Below are 25,328 nucleotides of genomic sequence, written 5' to 3' on the forward strand. Positions count from 1 at the left end.
AGAAGTTTCAAGCGTTTGCTCTCTTTAAATGAACAGTAATTTGTCTTTTATCTAATTTATTGGTTAATAAAATACAGTTTTCTAAAAACCAATATGGGTGTTAGGAACTTGTTTTGACTCTTATCTACATGCCTTTTGAAGGGGAGAGCCTGCAGACTCATGGGGGTCCTTGAATATTCATGTGGTTTACAAGTACAAAATGAGTCTCATAAGGCAGTCACTTCAGAATTATATTGGCAAGTGATGGAGAATTCTTTCTCATGATTTCTATGATTAAATATTCTAATGGGGAAAACATTATGGACTTCAGAGCTATTTTCTTGAGATGTTACCAAGCCCTATATGCATCCATAAGCTTGCTAAAACTCTAAAGAGTTCTCAGACCAAGACTCTGGACAAGAAATAATCAAAATAGAAATAGCTGAGGCAAAAGCTATAAAATGGATTATGTGGCAGCTAAGTAAGGGCTGTGTCTGGTGGATAACTTTGCGCTAGCAGAAAGCACTTCCACTCACAAAAAGCAGGACACCGAATTCTTGCCAATCCCTCTTACTGAATGCAACCCCCCTCCCCAAGCCAAGTCCTGTACTGTTCCAGAGGATTTCAAACAGCCAGAAACAGCTTTTCAGTGGGTACAATGGGCTGCAGGGAGTAGGAAATATTGTCAAAATTGGGTACTTAAGGTTCCTAAAGCCCAGAATCTGGGAAAGAAAAAGACCCATAAAATCATGGGGTAGTAAATTGTCTATTTGTCAAACTAGAAATAAAGTGGCACTCCACTTCCTGGTCCATTCAGGACAAGAACGGAGGTCTCCCAGTGTCTCACCTGAGGGCTATGGAGTCTTCACATGTGTGTTAATAGTGCCGCTGTGCATGTGTGTCTTGACATGGGTCTTTCTGAATGCAGTTGCGTTCCACATGACAGAGAACATGAAGCTGTATGTAGGGGGAACATAACACCCCCTGCTCCATTGTTGCATCTGTTTCAGAGCCTGGCATTTAATGTGAATGGTCCCAGATCATCACTTGTCCTAAAATATATGTATCAGAGTGGTTAGGTCACAGGGAGCAATGCTCCCTGTGAAGTTTTTTTCAGCAAAGGTTGCAGCTAATCAGAACCTCCTTTCTGTAGCTGGACCAGAAGTCATAAGGACCTTGCCATGCAGCAACCGAAATAGAATCTACATTTCACTTTTAGAATACTTTTCATGCTCGGTTGCCTTTTTGAACAACTGCACCACTGTTACTTGATAACGATAACTATGACTTTGCTTTTCAGGTTATTCTGTTGCTGTTCTTTCAGCAGAAGACACTGTCTATTTTGTTGCTGGTGCTCCACGGTCCAACTACACAGGCAGAGTGGTGGTTTATGAGATTGATGTCCACGGCAATGTAACTATTGTTCATTCTCAAAGAGGAGAGCAGGCAAGTGCAGAAGTTGGCACTGAATTTTCTTGTTTGTGTTATATATGTATAAATGTCACAGGCACCAGCTGTCGCAAGTAGGGTTTAAAACTGATATTTACTTGCATTGTGAGTTTGCCTTTCCAAAGTTGTGTATCTTGTCTGCACAAATCCAACTACAATGTATGGCTGTAACTGGCACTGACATGCGCCGTCTGATAAGAAATGTTCTATCATTTCAGATTGGTTCCTACTTTGGTAGTGTACTATGTTCCGTGGACGTTAATGGCGATTCAGTAACAGATGTGCTCTTGGTTGGCGCACCAATGTTCATGAATGAGTTAAAAAAAGAAGAAGGGAGAGTCTATATGTTTTCAGTCAGAAAGGTACATAAAATATATTGGGTTGCCAAGAGAGCAGCTCAAAGCTCTGATGTTTTCCTAAATACTTGGTCTATGGAGAATCCAGAAATTCCATTTGGCTCTCATCCATCCAAAGCATGTATATGGGGTAACTACATGCATGGATATCTTTCAAAATGTTTGAAATTCTACTAATTGGTTATTTGATGCGCAAAGGAGAATGGGGAGATGAAATCCACTCCTTGTTACCCCTTGCAAATAGCTGATAAGTGGTGTTGGGTTTTTTTTAAATAAATAAAAAAATTTCAAGCCGTCTGCATATCTTGGTGAGCTCTTGGAATGAATGGAATGGCAAGAGACCCATTTGAACACAGTATCCTTCAACCCACTGAGGATGACTTTCATTTAAACAGTCCCCTTAGATGGATCAATTAGCCTGATAGAAGGACTGTGCTATTTTACGCAGACAGCAATAATTACTGATAATATTGGGAAGTATGCAGAAGCTACTTACCTTAGCAATAATTCCTGAGATGCTTAATGGAAAGTTTTTATTACTTGTGTCTGTTTTTAGGACTTCCTATATAGTTGGCACAACAAAAATAGACAAGGGAATAAGATTTTCCACATCTGATTTTTCTATTTTGTAAGAACTAGGAAATTCCATTTCTTTTTCAAAGAATTGCATTCAGGTTCAAGAATATTTGTCTAGTGTGTTTCATAAAACTCTAATGCAAGAACCCCCCCTCTCTTTCTCTGGCCTTTTCTCTCTCTTCTTTTATTTTTTATTAAATTTTCCAACGTACATTTATAGTATCCAATCTAAATTTATCACATATTTTCTCTTTTAGACTTCCTTCAACCTCTCTGACAATCATCCATTATTCAAATTTTTAAATACGCAATTCCTAATTTTATATTGCATTTTATAAACCTTCACACACTTAGTTTTCATCAATACAATAGTCCTCTATCATTTACAGAACTTCTTGAAATCCCACTAGCATTATTTGCTCATCACATACACATTTCAGATAGTCTGAAAATTTTCCCCAGTCTTCAATGAACTTTTGATCTCGTATATATCTGATCTTTCCTGTTAGTTTGTCCAATTTAGCATACTCCATCAGTTTCATTCTCCATTCTTCGAGCGTCGGCAGTTGTTCCTGTTTCCATTTTTGGGCCAATAATATTCTCGCTGCTGTTACTGCATATTGGAAAAGTTTACAGTCCATTCTATTTATTTCATTTCCTACTATTCCTAGAAGAAAAGCCTCTGGTTTCTTAACAAACGTATATTTCAACATCTTTTTCATCTCATTATATATCATTTCCCAGAAGCCCTTCACCTTCTTACAATCCCACCACATATGATAAAATGTTCCTTCTTTTTCTTTACATTTCCAACACTTATTACATATTTCTGGCCTTTTCTCAAAGGGCATTTTGGGCAAACAAGAACTCCTAGAAGGGCCTCAAGGGACTGAAAATGCTCGGTATGGATCTGCTATCGCTGTTGCTTCAGATATCGATTTGGATGGTTTCAATGATGTGATAGTTGGAGCGCTACTAGAAAACCAGAATGCTGGTGCTATCTACATTTACAATGGTAAACAGAGGACAATACACACAAAATATTCCCAGGTAAATTACTTTTTATTTTATTTTACAGAATGCTATAAATTAGGTCTGAACCTAATTACCCTGGTCTTAACCGTTCTCTGGTCTGAATAGTCATACCCAGTCATTGGCTGTGTTGGCTGGGATTGAGGGGAGCTAGAGTCTAGCAATATTTGGTGGGCCTTAGATTCCCCAACCCTGATTTAGAGTTTTGTTCAGGCTCTGAGCATGGTTATTTGTCCTCTCTTTTTGTTGGTATCTTGCATGTTTTATGGGGCCTTTTCTGTCATTACAGTGGTACCTCGAGTTAAGTACTTAATTCTTTCCAGAGGTCCGTTCTTAACCTGAAACTGTTCTTAACCTGAAGCACCACTTTAGCTAATGGGGCCTCCCGCTGCTGCTTTGCCACCGGAGCACGATTTCTGTTCTCATCCTGAAGCAAAGTTCTTAACCTGAGGCACTATTTATGGGTTAGCAGAGTCTGTAACCTGAAGCGTATGTAACCCAAGGTACCACTGTACACTGTATGACTCTGAGGAACAAAATCTTTCATTGCAAATCCTAGTTCCTGTTCCCATGTGAACCTCCCTGTAGTTTAAGATCAGATGAGGAGGCCCATCCAATAGGACCTCAGATCTGGTGGCGCTCAAATGATCTAATAATTCCCAGCCTCTCATTAGCATTGCTTGATAGGGTTGGTTATGAAGTTCATTGTGTGACTTGGCTCAGTTTCTGTCTTTTAGCTTAATGTACTTCACAGAACTGTTGCAAAGATAAAATGGGGTAGGAGAACAATGTACATCAATTTGAGCTCCTTAGAGGAAAATGGAATATAAATGTAGTTTAGTAATTAAAAAAACTATAATAATTTACCATATAGCTACTGATTCTGATTCTTCTTCTCCTTCTCCTTCTTTTACTGTTAAGGTCTTGTGGCACTTTAAAGATGAACACATTGATTGTGGAATTATGTTTGCAAGGCTAGATACTACTTTGTCAGACGCATGTGCTTTTCAAACTAACTCAAAAGCCAATGATGAAAATCAATAACTTCATTGCTAATATGAAACATTTGAGCAAGGGAGAATCTTCAAAATAACCCACATGTGAATGAAAACATGAACATGCCTGATACAAATATTTCTCTTCTCAGAAAATTTTGGGATCAGACCCTGCGTTTGGACAGCAGCTCCAGTATTTTGGAAGATCAATAGATGGCCATAGTGATTTAAATGGTGATGGGATCACTGATGTATCTGTGGGCTCTGATGGAAATGTGATTCAACTCTGGTAAGACATGGATTTTTTTTTAAAAAAAGCAACAAATATCTTTAATCGGCTCTGGATCCATTCCAGTCCGGCTTCCGCGCTGGTCATGGGGCCGAGACGGCTCTGGTTGCCCTAACAAATGATCTTCGTAGACAGCTGGATCAAGGTGGGTTGGGGCTGCTGATTCTTTAGATCTGTCAGCAGCTTTCGACATGGTCGATCACGAACTTCTGGACCACCGCCTTGCCGACATGGGGATCCAGGGCACAGTCCTTCAATGGCTGCGCTCGTTTCTCTCTGGTCGGGGACAGAGAGTGGCACTTGGGGGGAATTGTCATCGCGTCACTCCTTGGTGTGTGGAGTACCTCAGGGTGCGATACTCTCCCCGATGCTTTTCAACATCTTTATGTGCCCCCTCGCCCAGCTTGTCCGGAGTTTTGGGCTGGGTTGCCATCAGTATGCTGATGACACCCAACTCTATCTGTTGATGGATGGCCATCCTGACTCGGCCCCAGACACACTGACCAGATGTTTGGAAGCTGTGGCTGGATGGTTACATGGGAGCCGGTTGAAGCTAAATCCTTCGAAGACAGAGGTCCTGTGGCTGGGACGGGACGATATGGGATTGGGGGGGCAACTCCCATCTCTTGCGGGGGCGCAATTAGTGCCAGCACCATCCGTTAAGAGTTTGGGTGTAATCTTCGACACCTCCCTTTCCATGGAGGCGCAGATTGCAGCTATAACAAAGGCGGCATTTTTTCATCTCCGCCAAGCTAAGCAGTTGGCTCCTTACCTCTCTCGCCCTGACCTAGCCACTGTGATCCACGTGACGGTCACCTCCAGACTGGATTATTGTAGCTCGCTCTACGTGGGGCTGCCCTTGAGACTGACCCAGAAACTCCAGCGGGTGCAGAATGCTGCAGCGAGACTCCTTACGGGGTCTTCGCTGCAAGATCACAGTCACCCGGTGCTATACCAGCTGCACTGGCTCCTGGTGGAGTACAGGATCAGGTTTAAGGTGCTGGTTTTAACCTTTAAAGCCCTATACGGCCTAGGACCCTCGTACCTACGGGACCGCCTCTCCTGGTATGCCCCACAGAGAAACTTGCGGTCTTCAAATAAAAACATCTTGAAGGTCCCAGGCCACAGAGAAGTTAGGCTGGCCTCAACTAGAGCCAGGGCTTTTTCGGCCGTGGCTCCGATCTGGTGGAACACTCTGTCACAAGAGACCAGGGCCCTGCGGGACTTGACATCTTTCCGCAGGACCTGCAAGACCAGGCCTTTGGCCAGGGCACAGCCTGACTCCCTCCCTCGGCAATCTTCGCGGAGCTCTGGCCCAATGGTTGCCAGTGGCTTGAATTAATTAATTTTATAATGAATGATGTTAGAGTGTTGTTTGTGCTGTACTTTTGTACTGTTTTATTGTTGTTGGCCGCCCTGAGCCCAGCTTCGGCTGGGGAGGGCGGGATATAAATAAATTTATTATTATTATTATTATTATTATTATTATTATTATTATTATTATTAATGGCCCTTCTCCCACTGCTTCTCTTCCAGTCCCTAACTTAATTCTGAATGAGAGAAAGAAATTTAGGGTGGTATTTAACTCAGTGCTGAATATATGTTTAGCCTGAGGTCCCACTATATTCTATGGGACTAGCTCCCTATTGTGTATACGAATGCAGCCTAATTGACTGTTGATTTTGTAAGTATAAATTCTAGATAGATGCCTCCTCAGAACAAATCTCCCTTTTTTGCAATTAAGTTTACAGGCAAATCTGCCTGTTTGTATTTCAGGTCTCAGAGTATTGCTGCTGTGTCCATCCATGTATCAGCTACACCGAAGAAGATAAGCTTGCTAAACAGGAATACAGAGGTAGTTCTCCACATATGTTTCAGTGCAACCTTTAGACCTGCTCACGGGACAAATCAAGTGGGTAAGTATTTCTACAGTCTTGTTTTACATGATTATTATTTTTTTAAAAAAGAATATTACTTGTTGGGGCAAGATGACCTACTACTGTAAGGCTGCAATTGCAAGATCCCCTTATGGGCATAAGCTTCACTACACTCGGTGGGATATACTCCCGAGTAGACATGTATAGGGTTGCATTGTTGATTTAAGTAAAATTCTTACTTCTGATTAAGGCTGGGATGAAAATATTTTCAATAATTGCAAATAAAAGAATAAAGGAGATATGTGTGATTGTGCCACTGAAAAGCTGTATCAAAAATGCAAAATTTCTTGTCCTTCTGTGGACAGCACCAGTGCATCACCAGGGTAGGTTTAGTACTGAATATTCCAGTTATTTGTGTATGAACAAATATATGTGAACTTAGGCTCCCCCCCCCCTCACAGTAGGGTAACCAGATGTTCCTTGAATAATTGTGTAGGAGAGATAATTTCATCTGGTGTTATTGACAATTCATAATAGCTGAAATTCCCTTTCCTTCACAACTTTTTCTCTTGTCTTCTTTTTCACTGGGCTGCCGAAGAGCAGTTATAAAGGATCATGAAGATATGAAGTGTTTTTCAACTGATGTTTGAAGTTGTGGTTTTTTTTATTGTTGTAAGCTGCCCCGAGTAATACATTTGCATTAGAAGGGTGCGATGGAAATTTCTCAATGAACAAACAGATTCCTTTAAAATATGCACCTTTTTTTTTCCTTTTTAGATATCAGATACAACCTGACATTGGATGCTGATCTCTTGTCTTCTCGAGTGACTTCCCGAGGATTGTTTAAAGAAAATAAGGAGAGGTATCTACAGAATAATATCCTAGTCCGCTCCACGGAGAACTGCAAGGAGCATGTTTTTAATGTTCAGGTACATATTAGCTAACTGATCTATATGTTCTGCATATTTGTAGAAATGAATGGTTGTGGCCTGGCCCTTGCAAACAGCAGGTAACAGTTGCAGCTTGCAGCTAGTCTGCCTCTACAACTTCAGACAGCCATTGAGAGATCATATGATGGAATGTTCCATTGGCATCTGTATATAAACTCCATCACCTATCAATAACAACCATCGCAGACCTTAGGATTGGCAGAGGAGGTGCTGCTGCCACTGGGGGTTGCCCAGTTGGTGTTGACAGGGCCTTTTCAGTGGACGTTGTGGGGTGCTGTTCCTGGTGTGGTGTGCCTGTCTCCCAAATTGTTGACTCAGGAGGAATATAAAGACATCCCTGTCTAGGCATTTGGTGGCTTAAAAACACTGCTCCTGGTAACCCTGAGGTAGCTAGCTGAGATAATGTTTTTAACTGCAACAGCTTTTATTTTTTATTTTTTATTGTGGAGGTGTTAGCCACCTTGGGCAGGGCCGTCTTTAGCATATGCGGCGCTGGGAATTGTAGTCCGGAGTGTCATCTCTTTACTAAAACTGCCGTGTGTTCAATCACTCAGCCACTCCCCACCCATGGTTTGGGTAAATGTAATTAGGAAGGGGTAGTACTGTGATAAGTTAGTCTTGTACAAAAACAAGATGTTCGGCAGAATGCAGTGTATTTAAAAAAAATATTCAATATTATTTATCAGAGCCAGAAACTCCTGTCTTCCACTGCCTCTCGCAGCTTGGTCAAACTCATGCTTGAAGCTACCAGCATGAGTTTGACCAAGCTGCGGGAGGCAGTGGAAGACAGGAGTGCCTGGCATGCTCTGGTCCATGGGGTTACGAAGAGTCAGACACAACTAAACGACTAAGCAACAACATCAGATCATTTGGACCACTGAATTACAGATATTCTCAGCCAGCAGTTGTGTATATGAGAAATATTAACTGAACAGATTTCAGTTGGTGGTTTGTATTTCTATGTTTGTGTTTATAGGAGCCCTCTGATGCTGTCAACTCTCTTAGTGTGCGTGTTGATATTGGCCTCAATAATCCTGGTTCAAGTCCTGCTCTTGACAAAACTTCCCCTGCATCTGTTACTTACAGTGTAAGTATATTAACACACATTACTCTTGCTGCATAATCAATAAGTTGACACGTGATCAATATGAGTCCCACTATAGTAACAGAAAACTAGGTTGTTTTAGTGGCACTGATCGGCTAAATCTATCAGTGCCATGACTAGACTAAAAATATAGAATTTGTTAACAAGCACAGGAGTCAGCATTCTTTGGACCCATATACAAGGTTCAGGGACTAGCAATGCCTTAGTTGAGAACAACTTTACAAGCCCCCAAATCCTGACTCATATTGAAAATTTCATCAGAGAATACTTCCTGACTTACCATCCATTTGCAAAATGTCTCGTGGGAGCAAATAGCAACCTGCTGCTGTCAGAAAAAGATGGCCTTCAATGGTGAGTTTCTGTCTGCTCAGCAGCAGCAGCATGTCAACAAAGAGAGCTGTTAGTCTCCTTAAATCGGCGCTGTGGTCTAAACCACTGAGCCTCTTGGGCTTGCCAATCAGAAGGTCGGCGGTTTGAATCCCTGCGACGGAGTGAGCTCCTGTTGCTCTGTCTCAGCTCCTGCCAACCTAGCAGTTTGAAAGCACACCAGTGCAAGTAGATAAATAAGTACCGCTGTGGCGGGAAGGTAAACGCTGTTTCCGTGTGCTCTGGTTTCCGTCACGGTGTTCTGTTGTGCCAGTATCGATTTAGTGATGCTGGCCACGAGACCTGGAAAGCTATTTGTTGGCAAATGCCGGCTCCCTCGGCTTGAAAGCGAGATGAGTGCCACAACCCCATAGTTGCCTTTGACTGGACATAACCGTCCAGGGGACCTTTACCTTTTTACCTATTGAAATGTATAGAGAGATTGATTTTTCCTTTGATTTCAGATTGACTCAGGAAAAGGCTGGGCCAGTTCCTGCCTCACCCACCCACCCAAGGAGGAGTTGGGAAGCTCAGTTTATTTCTGAGTGTGAATTGAGATCTAAGTGTGAATTGAGATCGAAGTGGAGCTTTCCCATCACTAATCCCAAAAGTCTCAACTTCCATTTAAAGTTGAGGTTTATTTATTTATTTAATTAAAGTACTTTTTAAGATTTTAATAGTTATATTTTCAGAAAACAAAAAAAACCCAACCTCATGATACACTTGAAAGCAGACCAGGTGAGGTCTTGGAAAGATACTGGGAGACAGGGAAAGGATTTGGAGAGGGTGGTGTGAGGCTTAAGTACATTCAACATCTCTTTGTCAGCCTCATTACAATAAAAGCAGAATAAATGATACAAAGAAAGGCGAAGCGAGCATATTTTCTTGAACTTACATAGTTCAAAAAATTTGAGTAGTCTTCGGGCAAGAGTTGGGTTACAGAATTATAAATGCGTTAATTTATTAGCATAGAATAGACAGAGAACCATAGAGACCCTTATTATGACACTTAGGAACTAGTAATAACAGCTGTTTGGATTTTTATTTCATTTTTACTCAGTAAATTTATTTCCCATTCTTGCTCCCAAAGACGACCAAAAAGAAATATAGATTCCCCCTACCTTGAACAAAGAAGATGGGAGTAATTTTTAATTTTATTTTAATGTTATTTTGTAGATACCATTTGTTAAAGATTGCGGTGAGGATGAAGTATGCAATACAGACCTTGTGCTTGATGTTCAACAGAAAGGAAATAATGGGTAAGACCCAATTTTGCATCTTGGTTCAACATTTCAGGTTGGGTTTTGTATTACACACACACACACACACACATACATACACACACACACACACACACAGTGGCAGAGCTTCATGCTCCGGCACCGGGGGGGGGCGGAGACCAGGCGGAGGTGGGGCTGGCACGCGTCCCGGGGGCACCCGCAGGGGCACGGGGCACATCCTGGGGGTGGGGGGCGCCCAGCATGGGCAAGGGGGCACCCACGATGGCACCCTACCAGGATCGTGCTGCGGGGGGAGGTGCGCTCCCCCGCACTCCTCTTCCTCTGCCAGTGTGTGTGTGTGTGTGTGTGGTATATATATATGTATATATATATATATATATATATATACACACACACACACACACACACACACACCTTGTAAACTCGAGTTCAACCACATTAACTGTGTGTTTCTGTTCTATCTTTTTCCTCCCTGGCAACAGCAAACAACACTTTGTTATCAGCAGTAAGAACAAAAGATTGATATTCAGCGTGAAACTGAGAAACCGGAAGGAAAATGCATACAACACCAGAATTCAAATTGCTTTTTCCGAAAACTTGTTCTTTGCTTCATCTTCTTCACCCGTACGTGTAATGTTTATTTCAGTTTCTACCGCTGTCATTGGTGGTAGTGATACAACTTTTAATTTTTAGAAGAGTATTTACCGTACTTTTCCGTGTATGAGATGAGGTTTTTTTTACTCTAAAATAATCTTTAAAAATGGGGGTCGTCTTATACACGGATAGTGCATGGGGGGGTAATTGGTTGCAGCCGCGAGCAAGAGCTTGTCAGCTGCGATTTGGTGGTTGATTGGTAGCTGCTGCAAGGGCTGCTTTGGATTGGCTGGTGCTGTGGTAATTGGGTGGGTGATTGGTTGCTACAGAAAGGGCTGTTGTGGATTGGCCGAGATTGCGGGTTGCTGTTTGCGAGCGGGCAAATGCTTGCTTGATTTGGCAACACGAGGGATTGTAAGCATTTTGATTCTGGTTAGTGATTTTCATCATTCCCCACCCCCACCCCTCAAAAAGCTCAACAGCTCTGGGCCATCTCTCCCCCACCCCCATTTTCTTAAATTTGAGTCCCCAAAAATAGGGGACGTCTTATACAGGGGGCATGTTATACACGAAAAAGTACGGTACTTTAAATTTGTGCCCTTTTGTTAGAGTGTGAATCCCACCCAATCTCTTCACCATTGAAAATATATGCCCTGAAATATCAAAACTGCATAATGTTCTATTTTGTCACAAATCAGACCTGTGCAGTGTAGTCCTAAACATGTTTACTCAGAAGTCCCACTGAGTTTAGTGGGACTTTCTCCCTAGTAATCATGTTTTAGAATTGCAGCCTAATTCTAGTAGTTCAGTTTGCCAAGCTTAAGAAAGAAACGAGCCAGCCATCTTAACGCTTAGTGGAAAAATCAACTGTCTTGTGCACTTTTTCTCCCACGCCAGTATCTGAGCCTTTCAGTATTATAACCACTTACTTCAGAGTAAGCACTACATAATGCAAGCATCCTCTGTTTCTGAAAAATGTCTGCTTGTTACTTTTAGGTAGACGGAACTGAAGTTTCATGTCAGATGACCACTATCCAACAGCTTGTCGTCTGCCAAATCAGCTACCCTGTGTTTAAAACAGGACAACAGGTATGTCTTAGAGTTCCTGTGTATTTCTAGGTTTTGCAGAAACAACCAGCTTTGACTTCATGCACGTGTATTGTAGCTCTGCTGATGTAAATAAGCATCCCAGAACTCTCTATGCCTGATTCTAACCAATTGAATTTCCTTTGTGGAAAAATTGGCTCCATAAGATTCCCAGTGAAAGAACCATAGTCTCCTTATGGTGTGCATGTCACAGGTGAGGGGGGATAGTTGCCCTTATTCACCTTAGGATAAAATTCAGAGGTATAATGCACCTCTTGGCCTACCAGTTACAGCCAACAGGGTAAGTATTAGGAATCAGTGTGGTTTTCATTGCATCAGTGTCAATGCTTCTGATTTGGTGGTGGTGGGAAAGCAATGCATATTTACAGCTGACTCATCAATATTTCTTTAAGGCAGGCCCCTTGGTGTTTAGCTTCAGCACATAGTAACTTGCTGAAATATTTGATGGCTAAAAGCTGTACACAAACTATTGCAATACTTTTACTATTAATATTTATAGATGAAAATTAAATTCTAATTTAATAGCTGTGGTACTTATTTCCATGGATAGCCCCTGCTTTATAACTAAACTAACAAGTTGATACTAGTATAATATATCAACCTCAGATCAGCTGAAGCACAGAAACCAACTGTAGTATGTACAGGTATATGTGCTTGGAGTGAGACAGACAGTGAACCTGGGTTCAGGTGTAATGCTAAGCCAAACAATGGCTTAGCCCCAGGAGGCCTGGCAAATGTGGGACTGGGGAAGGTGCTCTGAGAACTCATGTTTGCTCATTAATTCCAAGCCATGATTTGGCTTAGTGCTATGTGCAAACTGGGTCACTGTTGTAAATGATAATTGAAAGTAGCTTTGCTTATTTTAATTTCATCTTTTATCTCTGTTTTCCGTAGGTATCTTTTGATGTTCATTTTGACTTTAATTTGAAAAATCTTCAGAATCTGGCAGTTCTGCGTTTTCAAGCTCTGAGGTATGGTATAATATTTCGTATAACATTTTTAGCGCATTACTTGCAGCTTATAGCAACAGTTAAGGTATTATTATCAGCCTGTGTTTATAAATGCATTGGGCGTTTAAAATATGCAGTTCTTTTTGTTACTGATAGTGCAAGCAATGAAGAGGATGATACCAACAATCAGGTCAACCTAACTGTTCCACTTCGCTATGATGCAGAAGTTCACTTAACAAGGTAACTATAAACGACCAACGTTTTTTGCATTAACAAGACTAGTCAAAATTCTGGGCAACTGTAAAAACTAGTGATCCCACTTGTGATTCTAAGCAACTGGCATATAGAGGCATAGGTAAAGGTAAAGGGACCCCTGACCATTAGGTCCAGTCGTGGCTGACTCTGGGGTTGCAGCGCTCATCTCGCTTTATAGGCTGAGGGAGCCGGCGTACAGCTTCTGGGTCATGTGGCCAACATGACTAAGCAGCTTCTGGCAAACCAGAGCAGCACACGGAAACACTGTTTACCTTCCCGCCGGAGCAGTACCTATTTATCTACTTGCACTTTGATGTGCTTTCGAACTGCTAGGTTGGCAGGAGCTGGGACCGAACAACGGGAGCTCACCCCATCATGGAGATTCAAAACGCCAACCTTCTGATCGGCAAGCCCTAGGTGCTGTGGTTTAGACCACAGCGACACCCGCATCCCCATATATAGGCATACTGCTGCCAATACTGGACACAGTACACTGCCATCATGACTAATAGCCACTGATAGGCTTATCCCCCGTGATGGCGTAATAAAAAGAAACCAATATATAAATAAATCTCTTCCAGATATGCTTCTGAACTCAGTGACTCTGATCTAATACAAAAAACATTAAGATTTCCAAAAGAATGCTTATTGATACTCTTATTTCTGCTCAGGTTTACCCAAATGAACTTTTATGAGGTTTATTCGGATAACCACATACCTTCAACGGTGAACACTTTCAATGAAATTGGACCCGCGTTCAATTTTTCTGTTAAGGTTGGTAAATATTTCTGCTAGCTTTTAAATGCCTAAGAAATATTTGCCATATTTTTCGCTCTATAAGACGCACCAGACCACAAGACGCACCTAGTTTTTGGAGGAGGAAAACAAGAAAAAAATATATTCTGAATCTCAGAAGCCAGAACAGCAAGAGGGATCGCTGCACAGTGAAAGCAGCAATCCCTCTTGCTGTTCTGGTTTCTGGGATAGCTGTGCAGCCTGCATTCACTCCATAAGACGCACACACATTTCCCCTTACTTTTTAGGAGGGAAAAAGTGAGTCTTATAGAGCAGAAAATACGGTAGTTTTTGCATTTCCTCCTAAAGCATATTGAACTAAGCACTAAGCCAAGGGCAGCTTATTGGGCTGGAGCGAGAATAAGCTGGGCATGCCAGTCCCAAGGGCAACGGGGCCATGGGTAGGTTGCCACATATCTGCTTCTGCACAGCCCTGGGCAAAGGTCGGAGGGAGAAAACTTGAAAGTCAAACTTACCCCATCTGCTCAACATGGTCTACTTTTGCTCTAGACTTAAGGTCTTCCACCAGTAGCACTGCTATTTTATATTTAAAAAGGTAAAGGGACCCCTGACCTATTTTATGTTTAGGTTCTTAATTTATCTACATTTATTAATATGCTGCCTTTGCTGCAAGTATCTGAAGACCACATACATGGCCTCACCCTGTTATAACCTCACGACAATTCAGTGAGGTGTGTTGCACTAAGAGAGAAATGACCAGGGATCCTTATCATCTGACACAATGATGATGGGTGTGTCTGACAAGACTGTGCTGAAAGGACTCATTGAGTTTCACTAGTGAACATCTGGGATCCTTTCCACGTTGCAGCTGTGCATACAAAGCCCTGTGCCTATGCTTTGCCTGAAGGCATAATGTTTTGGAAACTTTGCCAGTTTTAAGCCAAATGCACACATGTCATCACACCCTGACTTGACACCCAGAAAACCCAAACATTCTATGCTTAGAATTTTTTGTTTGGATCCAAGGGTTTCTGAATTTTGTTTTTGAGAATCCAATGTCTTTAAAAAATGACATGTTAAATAATGAGGAATGGGAGGGTATATGGGCCAAGAAAAGCATTATAGAGAATGAGAAGAGGAGCTAGGAAAACTGTATGGAGCACTGAAATCATATCCCTTGGCTGCTGGAAGCTTTCTACAATCCTCGTTCTGAATTCAGTGTCTTGAGAAAATACTCCCTGCACATCTTCGTAGAATTGTTTTGACACTGAGAATTAGAATGCTGTTTTTCTTTTCTTTTTTTAAGGTTAAGTGAAAGCTTTTAGGAAGGCAAATTCTGCCCTAGAGTCTAAATTCTGCACTGTGCTTTGATTGTGGTTCTGCAAGTCCAGTTCATAAGCACATGTATTTTCTAGTAGTAACCATTTTTAAAACTTGCACTTTCCCACTGTTAGTAATAACAGAAAACAAGCCTTACAATATAAACCAACATCTGCAGGAGGTTATCCAGATAATTATTTGTTTTTCAGGTCACAACAGGAAGTATTCCAGTAAGCATGGCATATTTAAAGATCCGCATTCCAGAGCACACTGAAGGGAACAGTCCATTGATGTATGTGACAGCTCTGCACACCAGTCAGGTGAAAAGATAGTCTAGATATTTTAATTACAGTTTACAGTTCGGTCATCTACCTACTATCCCTTGCTTTTTCCTGTAGGACTAATTGCAGTCGTCAACAGGTTTACCATACCCATTGAGTCAATCACCCATCTCCTACTACCCTTCTGAGAAAAACCCCACCCCACCCTCCCACTATATATAAGGGTCTGGTGACTTCTGTTTGAGTGTATCTGAAGAAGTGTGCATGCACACGAAAGCTTATACCCAGAACAAACTTAGTTGGTCTCTAAGGTGCTACTGGACAATTTTTAATTTTTTTTTAATTTATTTTGACTGCGTCAGACCAAAACTGCTACCTACCTGAATCTAGTTTACAACACGGTAATAAAGGTGACATGAATGCAATGAAGTATGGAAAGATTAACAATGCTAGGACATCCTGCACCACCATTCCATTGTTTTGCCACTGATTAAGGCTGCAATCCTATACATACTTACATGGGAGTAAGTTCCCTTAAACTGGTGAGCCTTAATTCTGAGTAGGCATGGATGCCTGTAGTACAAGGCTGCCATCAAGTATGGGAGTAAAGCTATCTGTGTTCAGTTGGACTTTATTCTTAAGAGATTTGAAAAGGATTGAACTTAATGCAGCTGTGGCTGCAAAACAGAAATGCTGCCTTCTGCTTGTGTGAAGGTTCTAGTTCAATAATACATTTTTTATTTGACACATGCAGTAAGGCCATTGCATAGATAAAAGCAGTGGGCATGAGCTAATCAGCTAGATAAAATCTCCATGTCGTCCTTCACATCTATTATTATTATTATTATTATTATTATTATTATTATTATTATTATTATTATTATTATTACTCTTTCTAGGGTACTGATATCAGCTGTGATGCACGGATCAATCCATATAAAATAGGACAACAAAGCTATACTGTGTCATTTAAGAAGGAGAACTTCAAAGCTATGAAAGAACTGGTGAGTTGAATTTATGATAGCAGGAGCTGAGACCCTAGTTATTTCATTGTTATTTATAGAAAGTGAATACCTAGACACTTCATAGTTCAGTTTAGGGGCTTCTTACACCTCACATGTCAATCTAGCACCTATGACTAAAATCATCATGTGGTTCAGGTTAACTAGCTCTGTCTTAACTAGAAATTGTCTTGTCTGAAAGGAAATGGAAAATTCAGGTTGACTATATGTCAGAATTTACAGGTTGCTTGTAGTAACCCATGGAAAAATTCTTGCAGCTGGAAGAGTTGGTGCTTTGGGTAGCAGACTAGAGATGAAATTATATGTTTTCCTCCTTTGCTATCTCAGGTTGTTTACCTGACATAAAAATATGATTGTAAAACTATACTTTGATATATTCATTTGCCATTGATTTTAAGGTGTTGCTATAAGTGCACAGTTAGATTTAAATGCACACTTGGAATTGTAAAGTGTGAATGAAACAAACATAAGTTTGAAACACCTGTGTCATACAGGCACACTTATGAAGAGCCCAGGATATTGATAGTATGTTCCGTAGCAACCCAGATCTGTTAATGTATAATGTGTGGAGCTCTTCAAATCAGCAACATAGCTTTATGTTCTACAACGCTGCAGGTTTCTGCTGAACTATGGAATAACTTTTAATGAGAAACGATGAATTCCTAAAATAGAAGAAAATTAGTGAATTGCTATACTGATGCATTTTAATGTTATATTATCATCATCTCCCCCCTTTTTTTGCAAAAGAACTGCAAGAATGTCCGATGTGCTACAATTACTTGCACACTAAAAGACATTGCACTGAAAGCAGAGTATTATGTTAATGTTTCTACCAGAATCTGGAATGGGACGTTTGCAGCCGTAAGTAACATCTATGTTTTAATGAGTTACTGGATATTTTCTGTTGTTTGATATTTATGGAGCTAAAAAAAAAAAAAGAAGGCAAAGGACCCCTGGATGGTTAAGTCCAGTCAAAGGCAATTAAGGGGTTGCGGCGCTCATCTTGCTTTCAGGCCGAGGGAGCCGGCATTTGTCCACAGACAGATTTCCGGGTCATGTGGCCAGCATGACTAAACCACTTCTGGTGCAACAGAACACTGTGACGGAAACCAGAATGCACGGAAATGCCGTTTACCTTCCCACCACAGCGGTACCTATTTATCTACTTGCACTGGCGTGCTTTCGAACTACTAGGTAGGCAGGAGCTGGGACAGAGCAACAGGAGCTCACTCTGTTGTGCAGATTCGAACTGCCGACCTTCTGATCGGCAAGCAGTGGTTTAGACCACAGCACCACCCGCATCCCTTTAGAGCTAAGCACTAAAACACAAAGTTTTGTCTTCTGTTACTTTGCATAACATTGTAAAAAGAAAACATAAATGTAAATGGAGGCTAAATTAGGTGCAATTAGGGGGGAAACTTTGTTGCTACTTTAAAACGGGAAGAGATGCTTTGAACTGCTAACTTGGAGACATGAGCTACACAAGCCGTCAAATGGGATGTTGAAGTGCAGAAAGCTAGAATGGGTTTTGCCACTTTAGTCTGCGATTGAGAGACATCACTTTTAGATTCAGTCTCATCTTAAAAGCTTCCTGCATGTTGGAAGCTTGCATATCAGGGAGAAAGGTTCTAGCCTAGCCCTTTACTAATTATGCTGGCTTTCTCATTTACAGGGAGAGTTTTGTTTTTTTTTAATGTATCCGGTGTGATTTCCTGCACATGCAGTCTGAAGTGGTGCTGCCAGTTTTATTTATTTACTACATTTGTATACTACCCATCCAACCAAATTCTCTGGGTAGTTCACACACACACAAAATAAAACAAAATGCACATTACAAATACAATATAAATTGCAACAGCCGAAAGTCCAACCCAAAAAAATCCGACAACTGATATTAATTAAGCACAGAAGCTAAAACAATGTGAAACAATGTAAATTAGGCATAAAATTCAGCAAGGAGAAACTTAGTGTAATAACATAAGCATTGAATAGATTCTGCTTTAAAGGAAGAGCAAGAAGGCCATTACCTAGTACATGAAATACCACCTGCAAGTGTAAACCAGGCCAAGATGTTCAAATGTTCTTCCACAGACAAAGCTGCCCAATTTGCAATTGCTCGGAATGGGAAAGATGTCTCGAATGTCACAGTGGGACAGTTAGCTTAAGAAAGTACTATATGCATCGCTATCCTGGAACGAAAGCATTAAGTGGAAACACAGATCCTAAAGACTTTGCAGCTGTTTGGTGGACTTTTATGACATATATGAGCAATTGTCCCCATATGAATGTTGCAGCTGCCAAATATGACTGTATATGGAATTATTCACGATATGCCTTGATGTGCAAACAGCCTTTAAAGCCTGCTGTGTCTTTGGTCTTCTCTTGGATCATATGGTGACCTCTTGCCACCCATGTCTAGATGTTCTCTTTTCTTCCAGAACAAGGGAGAGGGGCAGTTTTAATATCTCACAGCACATAGCTTTAAAAGAAGTTTAGATCAGTGTTTCCAAAACTTGGGTCTCTAGCTGTTTTTGGAGTACAACTCCCATCATCCCTAGCTAGCAGAAACAGTGGTCAGAGATGATGGGAACTGTAGTTCATAAATAGCTGGAGACCTACAGAGGACAGGGCAATCCATAGCAGCATGCCTCTGAATGGCAGCTTGGAAACCACAGGAAGGAAGAGTTGCACTCAGGCTGTGCTTGCAAGCTTCCCATAGGTATTTTGTTGGCTGCTGTGAGAACAGGATGCTGGACTAGAAGGGTCACAAGCCTGATCATAGCTGTCAACGTTTCCCCTTTTTAAAGGGAAATTCCTTATTCCAAATAGGATTCCACGCAAGAAAAGGGAAATGTTGACAGCTATGGGCCTGATTCAGCAAGATCTTCTCATGTTCTTATCGGATTTACAGTGCAATCATATAAATGGCTACGCAGAATACCGCTGAAGTCCCATTACTCCCAGATAAGTGTGTATAGGATCGCAGTCTTAAATCCTTGACAGACTCAGCATGGAGCTTAAACGAGAAGCCAAGTTACAGGGAACCAGGCAGGGGGCCTTCTCGGTAGTGGCACCCGCCCTGTGGAAGGCCCTCCCACCAGATGTCAAAGAGAAAAATAACTACCAAACTTTTAGAAAACATCTGAAGGCAGCCCTGTTTAGGGAAGCTTTTAATGTTTAATAGTTATTGTATTTTAGTGTTCTGTTGGAAGCCGCCCAGAGTGGCTGGGGAAACCCAGCCAGATGAGTGGCATATAAATAAATTATTATTATTATTATTATTATTATTATTATTATTATTATTATTATGCCTCCTAAGATGGAACAATTAGCACTATGACCCCTTTATATAAAAGTTGAAAGTCGGGAGGTAGCTGTGCATGCCGTTTCTCTAATACCATTGTGTTCCTTTTTAAAAAGGCTCTGTGCCTTAAATAATTGCCTACAATTTATGAAAACCATATATACTTTAATTGCGATATGCTACATTTTTCTGTTGCAGTCAGCGTTCCAGACAGTAGAGTTATCGGCAAGTGCAGAAGTGGATACAAACGATCCAGATCTATTTGTGATTGGAGAAAATGCTTTATCAGTGAGTCTGACTGTTTTATGCTCCAGTCTTGCCACGCTAAAAGCTATTATGTCATTTTCACGCTCATTTAAAAACACATGGCGCGCTGTATCTTCCTCTTATAAAAAGGCTACACTGCTGTTACTGACATGTATAAATTGTTGTGTGAGTTTTAAAGTTACTGGAAACTTAACAGTTTTATGGCATTTCATCTGGCCAAGTTTTGGCTCAAAGGAAACCTAAAGCTATCTATAAAACTTTAAAACTTTGTTATTCAAGACAGTTTTATTCAAAATGGATGTTTGCATGGATCTGATAAAAGTTGGTACAAAAGCATATATTTTTTATATTAAATTAGGAACTTGCAAACCTTCAGAAAAGAAGGTGGCTTTAGATGAATAGATAGAAGGGAAGCAGCAATGGGATATGGAAGTTTGATTCCCAATGCTGAGACGATGTATGGTAAGGTCTACTTATGGAAAAGGGCTAACTTGTATTGATGCCTCTCCATTCTGCCAGATCTTAAGGAGAGACTGTAGTCTGTCAGGTGTCTCTCTCTATGTATTATTGGGATATATTATATAATATACTGTATAATATCCTGCCACATTGAGCCTGCTGTCCAATGGTGTGATGGAAAATGAAAATGAATAAATGATGGGTGTGTTGATTTCAGAGCAGGGCTTAAAGGTTTTATCCAGTTGTTTCTCTCCACTCAAGGAAGACACTTCATTCTAATGATGGTTCCTTGAATGGAAGGAAAAAGCACGGGTGGGCCATGGTAATATGGTAATTGGAGGGGTGAGGCCATCTACATGCCCTCTGCTCTCCATTGTGTCCCGAGACCCCAAATTTCCCTCGCCCTCTTGAATCTTCAGGCCATCGTAAACTCCCTTGGGTTACTGCTCTCCTCCTTCCTCCTTCTTTGCCTTTATATCCCACCTTGTCTACAAGACACCTTGTCAAGACTCAGGAAAGCTAGTTGGATGGGAGTGGCAGGATGGGCTGGTGTATCATTACACAAAGAGGCATCATCCTGAAGCAGGGAGTAGTGTCCCCACTCCTCAGAGTCCTCCCAGGACCTGGAAGAGCTGAATAACTACCACTCGGTCTTGAATGCCCCTATTTCTTGTGTAGGTGATTGAAACTGCTACTGTGGGAAACAGCCCACCCCCTCTGGCAGATCCCTTTGCCCTAAGGGTCTGCCACAGGAGGTAGGCTTTTGCCTCCAAGTCCCAGTTTCCCTAGGAGCAGCCCTTTGTAGCAGCAGCAGCTATCAAGAGCAATGGAGGCATTTGAAATGCTGCAGGAGGGCAAAATGTCCTGCATGGACGCCATTGCCACACGGGTCTCCTGTTCCCCAGTGGGCAGTCATTGAAAGCAAGCCTAGGCAAAGCAACAAATGTTGATTTTGTTTTGCATTTGGTGCTGTGTTGAAGGGCTGTCTTCCCCAGCATCCCAGTGAAACTGGGACTGCTGGATAACTGACTTTCTCTTCCCTTTGGCCTTAATGCCTTTTCCTTGCCTGGATGGAGGATATAGAGAGGCAAGAGACTGTGTATAGTAACTAGCCTAAAATTTACATTAATTGCTGTGCCCACTTTTGCCTCTGAACCCCTCCTTACTGGCATGTCACACACACACACATGCAGAAGGGGTTGAAAAATGTTTCCAGCCTCTGCTCTATATAAACCAGGCATAAGCAAACTTGGCCCTTCAGATGTTTTGGGACTACAATTCCCATCATCCCTGACCACTGGTCCTGTTAGCTAGGGATGATGGGAGTTGTAGTCCCAAAACATCTGGCAGGCCGAGTTTGTCTATGCCTGATATAAACCTTCCCATTTTTAGATCTGCATCAAGGCCTCACTCCCAGTGTCTTCAGAGCCGAGCAGGGACTTTTTCTTGGTGGCACCCCGGGTGTAAAATGATTTCACCAGAGATGCTCAGCTGGTGCCTATTTTCCTGTCTTTTCAGCAGTATGTGAATACAATTACATCCCTCGCCCAGTATTTCAATAGATAATTGATTACGTTAATGCTGTTAAAGCTGCTTTTACTGTGGCTTTATAATTATATGGTTTGTAATATTAAATGCTTGATTTTATTTTTATTAGCCACTTGGGAAGATTCCCCCACCCCCAAAGATGGAACAGAAATCTCTTTAGCTAACTTTAAAAACAAATAATTTTCAATTTATTGTGATTTAATTGAATGTAATTGCTGTGAGAGAAGTCTTGATGCATGAATCAAATTAAGGAAATTGTTGTGGTTTCCCACACAGAGAGAGCGAGAGTTAAAATGGGCTATTTGCAGACTGCAATAATGAATGATTCTGCCTCTGCAAAAATCATTATCATGGTCATTTTGTTGCAAAGTACTGTATGTAGAAGACAGACACAATGAAATGTATCAGTGTGTCCACACCCAAAACAGCAGAATAATCATAACAATAAAGCTCTACTGGCAATACATCTGAAATATCTAAGTGGTTTACAGGGTGGAATTGGCCATAAGTTATGAGATTATATTTCATCAAGCAATTTAATTGTAACTTTGCCTTTGGAAGTGAAAAATACATTAAAATGTCCTTCCAGATTTTCAGAGCTAAACCTGAATTCCCATAGATCTTTGAAAACCCTAAATATATTTTGAAGCCAACAAGATCATCTGTATTTATAATTATATTCACTTTATGGAAAGGCTGCCAGCTCCTTGGTTAATGTCAGGATATATTGGATGATGAAGAAGAAAACAGCAAATCCTTAAAGTTATATTCTTCCAATTATCCAACCTGTGGGTACAATGGCTGTTTAGGAAGGATTTATTCCATATATTTGATTTCATTTATTAGGTGCATCCTAAAATATTCTCTAGGTGGAATACATTGAAACAAAATGCAGTGACTATATCAATTTGGAAATTAAATGATTCACCACCCAGCAACAATTCAACAACAACAAAATCCAAGCAGAGCAAATCCTGCAGTCTCCCATTTTCCGTTTCCCCCCTCAAAGGGAAATACTGACCCCAGAATTTCTGAGTTCAAGGAAGCCTGTTATGTAGGGATGCTGCTGGAATCTGCCTTCACTGAAATTCCATCATGGAGTCTGGAGTATTTTAATGGGATAAATTTGCATAGGTGAAATGTAAAAAGTTGGAGTATCTTATTCCTCCAAAGGTGCATTTCTAATACTTTGCAAGATATTTGAAAGCAAATAAAAATGGTAAATGGCATACTTTTAAGTAATTTTCAGCACCCAACATAGTTCCTTCTTTTGTTCTTGGCAGAATAATAATAATAATAATAATAATAATAATAATAATAATAATGTGTGCTTTTTTTGTTAAAAGTTGTGAGTGTATGTGTCAGTTTCTGCTTTCTTCCTTTTTAACACACAGAGACCTGGTTCACACTACATAAGCCAAGCTATCTGGAGATGAGCTTGCAGTAACTTTGCTGTTCCTTTTTACTGCCACAGAGTTAAGACACACTAAGTTTAGCTTAGCAGGTCATCTAAACCCAGTCTCGTAGTTGACCTTTCTCCTCACTAACTACAAACTGTACCCAAGAACAACCCCCCCGATACATTTTGTGGTTAGTGAAAAGAGAGCTTCTTAACCGGGTTTGAACAACATGATAAGCCAAACCTTGGTTTAGCTCAGTTCAGTGTGGTGGTCAAAAGAACCAGTAAAGAGGGATGCTATTGCAAACATCTCTCCTGCAGCCTGCATATTCCCAGTACGCTGAACTTCGGTTTACTGTATCGTGTGAACCAGGGCACAGTGAAATATTTTTGTATCTTAATTATTATTAAAGTGCAAGTGCAAAATTTATTACCAATGTTCTGAAACCCAGAATTTCTGCTGGAATTCAAACGAAGCAGAACAAAAGGCGAGAGCACAATTACACTTGCCGCTCTCCAATGACTGGCCAAAGAATGCATGCAGAATGCATTGATCACTTTTGTTTGAGAATTGCTGCTGCCTTACCTTGTCTAACTACAACCATTCTTTCTTTTAAGATTCCGCTCACAATAACAAAGCCCGATGAGAAAGCAGACGTGCCGATTGGAGTTGTGATAGCAAGTGTCCTGGTTGGTCTCCTCTTGCTGCTAGCTCTAGTTGCTGCCTTATGGAAAGTAAGTTAACGATTAGGAAGCAATTGTAGGGGAGAAGGCAAATTGCCACAGAACTCCCACTCGTGAGGTGAGAGGCATAGATCCACCACTAGAGGCAGAAAGCTCCTGCACAATCCACTCCGCTCTAGTGGTAAACAATTGAGCTGTGCTGCTCTTATGTCTTGTAGTCATTTTCTCAAATATATTTCATTTTGTGGTTCCTGCTCAATAGTAACCCAGTCATTCCTGGCATAGCAGAACTTAAGAACTGCTTTCCAAAACTTTCCAGAAACCACTGAGAAATCAGCCGTGCCTATCTTGAATTCACATACTATAGCTTTATCTGTGGCTGGATTTGAGCATAATGCTAAACTAAGGTTTAGGATTATGTGCATGGAACACCCATTTTCATGGTTTGCCATTATGTCTGAACCCAGAATTGTGATTAATCTTAACCTTGATTTAGAGAAAGAAGCAAAGGTCAGAAACCAGAGTCTGATGTTGGCTTGTTTCTGTAAGCCATAGTTTTCTGTGACAAACCAAGGTTAGTTGAAAACGAAAGCAAAATCTTCCATTCTCATAGCATGCTGTAGGGAAACAGGTGCCCTTGTCTGAGGCTCATGCACATAGCACTAAGCCTTTAATTAAATGTATGAGCTAGCCTTAAGTATCATATACCATACATTATTTTAAATAAATGTATTTCAGTGGTGTTTGCTAACCTCCTTAAAAACTTCTCAAAACATTTTCTACAGCTCGGTTTCTTCAAGCGAAAATATGAGAAGATGGCAAAGGATGTGGAAGATGTGGATGAAATTGCAGAACTCACTAAGGACAGAGAATGAATATAGCAGGAATAGCACTGTGTACACCAACCTTCTGATTCACAAACATTGCTTGCATTCACACTGGTTCAACAACTTGGGAGTGCCTTACGGATTATTTTAATTTCTTAATTTTTTTCAATGAAAATGTCCTTTTTTATAGTTGGGGAAAAATTTTTTACAGGTACTATTTTATTTTAGCAATAACTGCTGGTCAGTTTGGGGTTTTGTTTACAAGGGTTTAAAATATGTTTATTTTTCTTGTTTGTATTTTTTGTATTTTATTAATAGCTGTTCTGAATCAGCAGGACCA

The 25,328-nt window shown here is 40.9% G+C and overlaps 1 protein-coding gene across 2 annotated transcripts in view; it reads left to right on the forward strand.

The window, feature by feature from the left end:
* ITGA2 (integrin subunit alpha 2) overlaps positions 1–25,328 on the forward strand; it is a 54,809-nt gene extending 29,481 nt beyond the window's left edge. For both annotated transcript variants that reach the window (XM_082241806.1, XM_082241807.1), the window contains 19 exons: positions 1,280–1,425; positions 1,647–1,790; positions 3,207–3,410; positions 4,540–4,676; positions 6,453–6,592; positions 7,331–7,482; positions 8,480–8,590; positions 10,151–10,233; positions 10,698–10,839; positions 11,806–11,898; positions 12,811–12,887; positions 13,023–13,106; positions 13,793–13,895; positions 15,407–15,517; positions 16,378–16,482; positions 17,248–17,361; positions 20,003–20,092; positions 24,096–24,212; positions 24,947–25,328. In XM_082241806.1, the coding sequence (XP_082097932.1) occupies positions 1,280–1,425; positions 1,647–1,790; positions 3,207–3,410; positions 4,540–4,676; positions 6,453–6,592; positions 7,331–7,482; positions 8,480–8,590; positions 10,151–10,233; positions 10,698–10,839; positions 11,806–11,898; positions 12,811–12,887; positions 13,023–13,106; positions 13,793–13,895; positions 15,407–15,517; positions 16,378–16,482; positions 17,248–17,361; positions 20,003–20,092; positions 24,096–24,212; positions 24,947–25,036 (2,243 nt within the window). In that variant the 3' untranslated portion in view covers positions 25,037–25,328. The remainder of the gene's footprint in view (positions 1–1,279; positions 1,426–1,646; positions 1,791–3,206; positions 3,411–4,539; positions 4,677–6,452; positions 6,593–7,330; positions 7,483–8,479; positions 8,591–10,150; positions 10,234–10,697; positions 10,840–11,805; positions 11,899–12,810; positions 12,888–13,022; positions 13,107–13,792; positions 13,896–15,406; positions 15,518–16,377; positions 16,483–17,247; positions 17,362–20,002; positions 20,093–24,095; positions 24,213–24,946) is intronic.

Source organism: Podarcis vaucheri (assembly GCF_965113315.1).
Source record: "Podarcis vaucheri genome assembly, chromosome: 11".
Taxonomy (NCBI): domain Eukaryota; kingdom Metazoa; phylum Chordata; class Lepidosauria; order Squamata; family Lacertidae; genus Podarcis; species Podarcis vaucheri.